The sequence below is a fragment of the Ostrea edulis genome, chromosome 9 (genome assembly GCF_947568905.1).
Source record: "Ostrea edulis chromosome 9, xbOstEdul1.1, whole genome shotgun sequence".
NCBI classification, from domain to species: domain Eukaryota; kingdom Metazoa; phylum Mollusca; class Bivalvia; order Ostreida; family Ostreidae; genus Ostrea; species Ostrea edulis.
Genome location: NC_079172.1, coordinates 12563233 through 12570562, shown reverse-complemented (window position 1 = coordinate 12570562; position 7330 = coordinate 12563233). Strand labels below are relative to the sequence as shown.

The following is a 7330-nucleotide window of genomic DNA, read 5'->3' as shown; positions in this document are numbered from 1 at the left end:
ATGTCCATAGAATTAATCATATTACCAGCAGACATACTAAAAATGTATTTTATCTCTAGAAATAACGCAGTTAGAAGGACGACCTATTATCTATATTTCATTTAATTGTATATGTATAAATGTCTATTGTCAGATCCATTCAATTTTAAAATCATAAACGAAATTAATAAAACAGCAACGAATTCCACCAAAGAAGTGTACATAGGATATGAAACTAGCCCAATCTCTTCATGTCATAAAATACCATCTGATAACTTTGAATTCTATATTCATTTCTTAATCTTCACATTTACTACTTATTTTCTACAACTACTTACAATTTCAGGTCTGGAATTAAGCGTAGTTTTGCCAATATTTCTTTTTATAGAAAACGATATTTTTAGCGTTTGTTTTTTATTTCAAAAACGTTCACCTGGTGAACATAAAAAAGTTTTTCTACCATGTACCAATAACAAATTCTTGAAAGATACTGAATCTTTTTCAACAGGTCACTCTTACATATCTGCGGGAGAAAAATGATTGAAGAATATGAGTATATGCAATTTTTCTTCAAAATAATCAGTATGTTTCAGGTAAAACGTTATATCATATATATATATATATATATATGCAAACCATGTCAGAATGATGCTCAGTCGACAAAATTGATCAATATAAAGTGCTTTAAAAAGTATTAAAGTCATTTTAGGGATAATTTTATTCAATTTCAATAAGGCATAAATGTAGTCACAAATCTTTCATGTGCGAAAACTGGCGCTAAATTAATGTTTGAAAACACCATAATTTTCAACCATTCGTAAGCCACTCTTTGCTATTACCGACACAATCTTGTAATGAATGAAAATAGAAATAGTAACACGTTTTATAAAATGCAGTTGTTCACAAAACATTAGAAATAGACATAATGATAATGCTGATACATAATTACAAATTACCGATGGTTGAATAGTTTTAAAGCTTGTATAGTCAGAAATTTGATCCGTCCTAGTGATTTATCGCTAAATATACGGACTAGTTGAAAGGCGGCTATGTATGATTAAAAGTTTGCCCATGCGTCACAGAAACTCTTTGACACCTGGAAAGCTGCCGGGCCCTTAGGAAATTTGATAACTCCAGATCCTCCCGGGGCAGATCACCACGACACTTTGAAGAAGAAAATTCGGAATTTAGAAAATAACAAAGAAGCAAACGATATATTTACATCTTTTATATTATAGATAAACGGGTAAAAATATAACCAACAAGAATGTTCTTAAAATATATATTTATGTGATTTCCTTGGTCAAAGATGGCGTTATGTAACGTGCAAAAAGTTCATTAATAGGTACACCAAAATAAAGTGCAATATAAAATTGGATGGAATACATCTTGGAAAACATCTAAGCAAAATCTAATCCTCAGGAGTAGCATTAGAAATATCAGTAAACACTGTATGACTTGTTTCAAATAAAGGAATGTCGTCCTTGGATTTGCCTGACGAATCCAAACAGGACCTGTTAGAGTACGGAATGGTACTGAAAGTAGATTCTGAGCGTAATATAGCGGACATTGTTTTCATTCTGCACCGATAAAAGAAGTCGCATCTGCCTAGCAAACCATCTTGTTTGCGCCAGGAAGTTGTGTGGCGAGATCTAAAGCATGCTACGCGGGATTTTACCTCTTTGCGGAAGGATTCATTCATCCAGCAGTAAACAAACGGGTTGTAACAAGTGCTACTTATGGCTATCCAGTGAAAAACGAAGAACACTGTACTATCGTATTTGAAAACGCTGGTGTCGGGGTGAAAATCGGTCAGAATATGATATAAATTCAAAGGCATCCAGCAGAGTGCGAAAACAACCACCACTGCAACTAAAAGTTTGATGCTTTTGCGTTTTGCTCTATTCTGTAATTGTTGTTGAGAATGCGTTACTGCTCCCAGATGAGTTCGGAGCCATAACTTCCTCGCTATCCGTCCATAAGAAAAACCTATAATGGTTAGTGGAATAAAATATTGAATTATTGTTGTCGACATGGTCAGCGTCTTTTCAAACACTTCTTTCGGTTCTGGAAATACAGATCTGCATCGTTTAACTGCTTTAATCATGAAGAAGACATCTGTCACTTGAGAATAAATCCCATACGGCAAAGACAACAGGAAAGATACCATCCATATCACCAGCAAAATTATAAGTCCAGTCCGCTTGGTTATTCGTGGTTTTAGAGGATACAACAGGATGTACTGACGATCGAGGGCAATGGCCGTGAGTGTGAATGTAGAGACATACACCGATATCATCAATGAAAAGTTCGTCAAATGACAAATAAAGCTTCCAAATGGCCATTCTTCCATTAGGTGTCTAGCAATGTTGAATGGGACATTGAAACACGTGACGAACAAGTCAGATATAGCCATGTTGGCTATGAAAAAATTGGTCACCGTGTACATTCGTTTATTGCGAATGATTACGTAGCAGATTATGCTGTTTCCAAATAAAGAAATGCACATCAAAATAGCGTATGCCGTGATCAAAACAATATTCCCAACGACATGCTTACTAATCTTGGTAGCGTTCGTGTCGTTTGTCATGTGCAACTGGAACGCAGCCACCGCCGAAAGGTTTTCAGATTTGTTTTCAAATTCTTTTAAAAAATCCTCTAAATGGTCAAAATAATCCATTTTATCAGCATCCGCAGATGTCCACTCTGTGTGCACTTTGAGTTAAAACAAGAACAGGTAAATGTTAGACCAAGTCTGTATTCTGATATCAAAATCGGATTTACAGTTTATTTCACCTGCGATTCCAACAAGTCTTTTAGATCCTCTTCACCTGCAAAGATAACAAAACATTCATAAATCTGCAGTAACTCGAACAGGTGTATATAATCCTGTTCAAAAGTTAAATGGTTCATTTGATCACTTCAAAAGTCTTAAAGCATTGTTTTCACAAGGTGTTTACCGTTTTATGATTTCTTAATTATTTGGCCCTAACGAAAGAAAATTAACAATCACTCAATCGTTCAAAGACGATATAATTTGCTTTTGTTAACAACAGAAATATTTTAATAAATAAAGAGCTAATTATCAGTGATGATGATACTACGGTTAACCCAAATGGGCATACCACCATTAACGATTCACTTATTCAAAGACACGTGAATAATGTATAACTAGTATTGTTACCATTTTAAAAGATGTGTGCCTAGACCGAATGGCTAATGATGTTGTGTTTCGGTAAGATGAGGCGGTGAGATAAAAGTACAGATGGTCGTTTATTTTCTTTACTGTATAGTTTAAAACAAAAACATCCCTTTACATTAAATATAAATATCTCAAATAGTTTACATGAATCAGCAACACGATAATAAGTACATGTACACCTGCACTCTCTCTGTATACTCCTACATATATTATCTAAAATAGTGTACGTTACAAATGAGTTTCTTAGATACTGCAAAAAAAAAAAAAAATAATAATAATAACCGGATTTATACAGAATTGATAAACAGACCACAATAGACATCTGGGAAGGTTATTTTGTAATTATATCAACGAATTAAACAGCTTTTAGAACATAAACTGCAATAATTCAACAGCAACGGATTCTTTTGTTGGAGATTTATTACTTCCTTGATTAATAATTATACATGTATAATCACACGTCCTCCAATATTGTTAAAGGCCTTATGTATCTACACACTAGATTATAGCCTCTTTTTAAAAATATATTCATTTCTCATATTATACTATAGACACGTAAATGTTCATTTCTGCAATAAATAAATATTTGAAATATCATTTACATGTAGGCATTAATCGTTTTTTTTCTTTTTTTTTTTTCATACACACACTTTCTAAAGAAAGTTAGGATATATTTTTGTTACCCTGGTCCGTCCATCCGTCACACTTTCTTCTTCCTCAAACCCCTCTTTTATTTTAAGCAGTAAACAACTAACATTTTGAAATGTGATAGGTGGTATCCTGTAGATGTACTGTACATATATGGTGGCATATTTCTGCTTCCTATTTGCAAGTTATTTTTATAGATCATATCGACATGCAAGATAATTAATCATGTCAACATGCAACATATCAGATAAGGCTTTGGAATTTTTTTTAAATTATCAAATATCACCCACATGTGACTTTCAATAATGCTATGATGCAACTTATGTATGTCAACATCCAACTTATCTATATTGACGTGCAACTTATTTATGTCGACATGCAACTTATTTATATTGACATGCCAGATTAATATGTCGACTTGCATATTCATCTCGCGTGTCGACATATTTATATCGCATGTTAACATATATAAGTTGCATGTCGACATATTTATCTCGTATGTCACTATGAATAAGTTGAATGTCGACATAAATACATGTAAGTTGCATGTTAACATAAATAAATTGCATGTCGACATGAATATGCTACATGTCTGCATATTTATCTCGCATGTCAACATAATTAAGTTGTATGTCAACATAAATAAATTGCATCTAGCATCTTGGAAGTCACATGAAGGCGATATTTGATAATGGAATATTTTACAAATTCTTTTCTGATTATATTTTTCTTGCATGTCGACATATTTATCCTGCATGTCAACATATTTATCTTGCATGTAGACATAAATTATAGAAAAATAACTTGCATACAGGGGGCAGAAATTTGCCACCATATATAGATATGCTATAAGTTTTCGGAATTTTCAATTGGGGGGACTTGCTTCAGCTCCCACATTTAACTCGGCACTTTATGTGAACCAGGTCAAACAATGATGAATATACCTCATAATAACCTTAAAATGAAATGTTGGTCTGATTTTTTTCCTTCAGTTTTTTAAATTGATCAATAGGTTAGGCACTATTATACTCCAGCCGCCAGAGGTTCAGCGGAGACACTTTCATTATATGTTTGCATGTATATATATTGTTTGCTTTTAATTTCATTCTATTTTCATTTCATTTATTTATTTTCATTATGAGATATAAAAGGAACGTAGGGACGTTGACGGAGGTTATTACTTGTAGAGGCAGGTACTAGTAGTCCCCTTTTCAAAATAATTCTATGGGACTTGCAGACACTAAACATTTGAGCATTTTAAAATTTATGTGAAAGTCCGAGTCAATTCAAATGATCAATTCTATACTCTCAGTCTTTTTTAAAAGGACGTTTAATGTCGCGGATGTGTGTGTGTGTGTGTGTGTGCGCGCGCATGCGTGTGTGAAATACACACCCTCCGAGTTTACAATCGCTGCTTTTCGCAGACATTTGCAAACTGTAATGAATTATCATAGCAACCTTGTGTATGATTATATTTGAAATTTTACATTTTGGAAAAAGTACCAACAACTGAATCTCGTTTATATTGTAAGCCAGCCTTAAGTTGTGTGGGTATCTCATTAAAAGTGTGCAGATATTAGGTCATTCTAAACAAATAAAAATGAACGGATGGGGGAGATATTTACTTTTCACATCCCATTCCCTTTTAGAAATTGCCAGCTACGGGTCTGGTTAAACACGATAATCAATACCGGTATTTACATTATAATGTTTCTGTCATAGTTAACTGTTACCTGTATAGTTTTCTTTATTTTAAATAGATTTAAGATTACAATCAATTAAACGAAAAAAGAGTATGTGGGTAAACATATGGATTAATTTTTTTTTTAAAAACCGGAATAAATTGTTACAGGGTGTCATCGGTTAATATTCTCATATAACCTTCAATTCCATTGAATCATATAAGGTGTATTGGTCATTATTTAACCTGGTTCACATAAAATGCAGGATTTAATAACTTATTAGGGTTAATGTCATCAAATTCAATGACTCGTTGACAAATGCGGGTCCAGAGTTAGATTTGTTGGAGCTGGGGCAAGCTTATATAATGACATAAATTATGTTAAAACCTCGCTATTAATACAAGACAATATTGCAGCTCTGTTTCCATTAAATCATAACAGAAAACGTTTAAAATAACGAAACAATGCGAGTCCTAAAGATAAATATCGATACGTATATTCGCATCTTGGAATGAATGCAATACATCTAAAGTATTAGACAACAACAGTTCTCTTGTCCACAATGAAAGGTGAAGATAACGAACAGTGATCAATCTCATATGTTACCCCAAAAAATGCGATAAAATACAATATGAACATTTACTGGAAACAAAAGTGGCATATAAAAATGAAAAATAACAAATGAATGTTGGTAAAATTATTAGAATGAACCCAGCGATTGCGACCGATAATTGTTTGATTAGTTAGAAAACATAGTTTTGAATTTCAACAAAACATAAAAAGTGCACCGAATCCCTAACGTTTACCGTGCACAACATAAATGATAGAGATTTTCACTGCCTTTCTATCATATTTCAAATTTATGTACAATAACCTCAAACCTCTAATCTTACCATAAAGATGACGATCGGTTATATTTGATGAGCTTGATTAAAATATTTTGTCTCTTTATAAATCCTATAGAGTGACTTATATTTTGATATGGAATTTCGAACTTCTCTTGAATGTCGATTAAGCCTTTTGGGCTTTCGTATCTTTCTCATCTTTTGCATACTAATAACTCTTTTGCTTATAACATAGCTAAAGACCTCCAAACACCGTCTGTCTTCGTCTAATGCGCGCAAAAAATGCTGAGTACCGTTACTGCTTTACACGAATCAACAGCGTATTAGCAATTTCTTAAATTAACGTTCTTAAAATCATGCGAATCTGTCTACGTCGGTATATGTTATATATTTGTTTTATGGCTGTTAATTATTTTGTATCTTTTAAATCTAGGAACCATATTTTATGTGGAAATAATCGAGCAATTGTGGGAATTTAATAGAAAAGCTCGGCTTAACGCAATTTCCTTTCGATCTCCAGATCTTTTATTTCTTTTTAATTTCTGTCAAGAACTGCTTGTCTGCCGATAAGAGTGGGGGTGGGACTGGTAACTATGAGTGGAAAGGCTTTTCAAAGCGGAAGCTCAAACCTACGCATATATATTTTTTGTGCTTCATAAGAATCCCTATTCATTTAAAAAAAATATACCTGCACTCCGTTACTACAGCAATTCCGTCATTACAAACGCCACAGAGATTCCAGAAAACAAATGTGATTATGACGTTAAAATTCTTTGAAATAAATAAATACATTGAATTTGTTTCCGTAATAAATGATCACCTCCCCTTTCTTCCGTGGTAAGTCGTGGATTGGCAGGATCGAAACCTCCTGTCTCTGCCAAACGTCTTTTAAAGGGAAAGGCAACCCTAACCAAATTGTTGCTTTTATGAATAAAGTATTACTGATATCGTATATGATAATCTTTAAAGAACAA

General features: G+C 33.2%; 1 protein-coding gene across 4 annotated transcripts in view; it reads right to left on the bottom strand.

The window, feature by feature from the left end:
* Nucleotides 1–678: 678 nt before the first annotated feature.
* Nucleotides 679–7330, bottom strand: part of LOC130050049 (G-protein coupled receptor 83-like) — a 32072-nt gene continuing 25420 nt past the window's right edge. For 2 of the 4 annotated variants that reach the window (XM_056148577.1, XM_056148578.1), the window contains exon 2: nt 679–2810. In XM_056148577.1, coding sequence (XP_056004552.1) covers nt 1391–2659 — 1269 coding nt within the window. In that variant the 5' untranslated portion in view covers nt 2660–2810 and the 3' untranslated portion in view covers nt 679–1390. The remainder of the gene's footprint in view (nt 2811–7330) is intronic. The other 2 variants (XM_056148579.1, XR_008798430.1) reach the window with 2 other exon arrangements.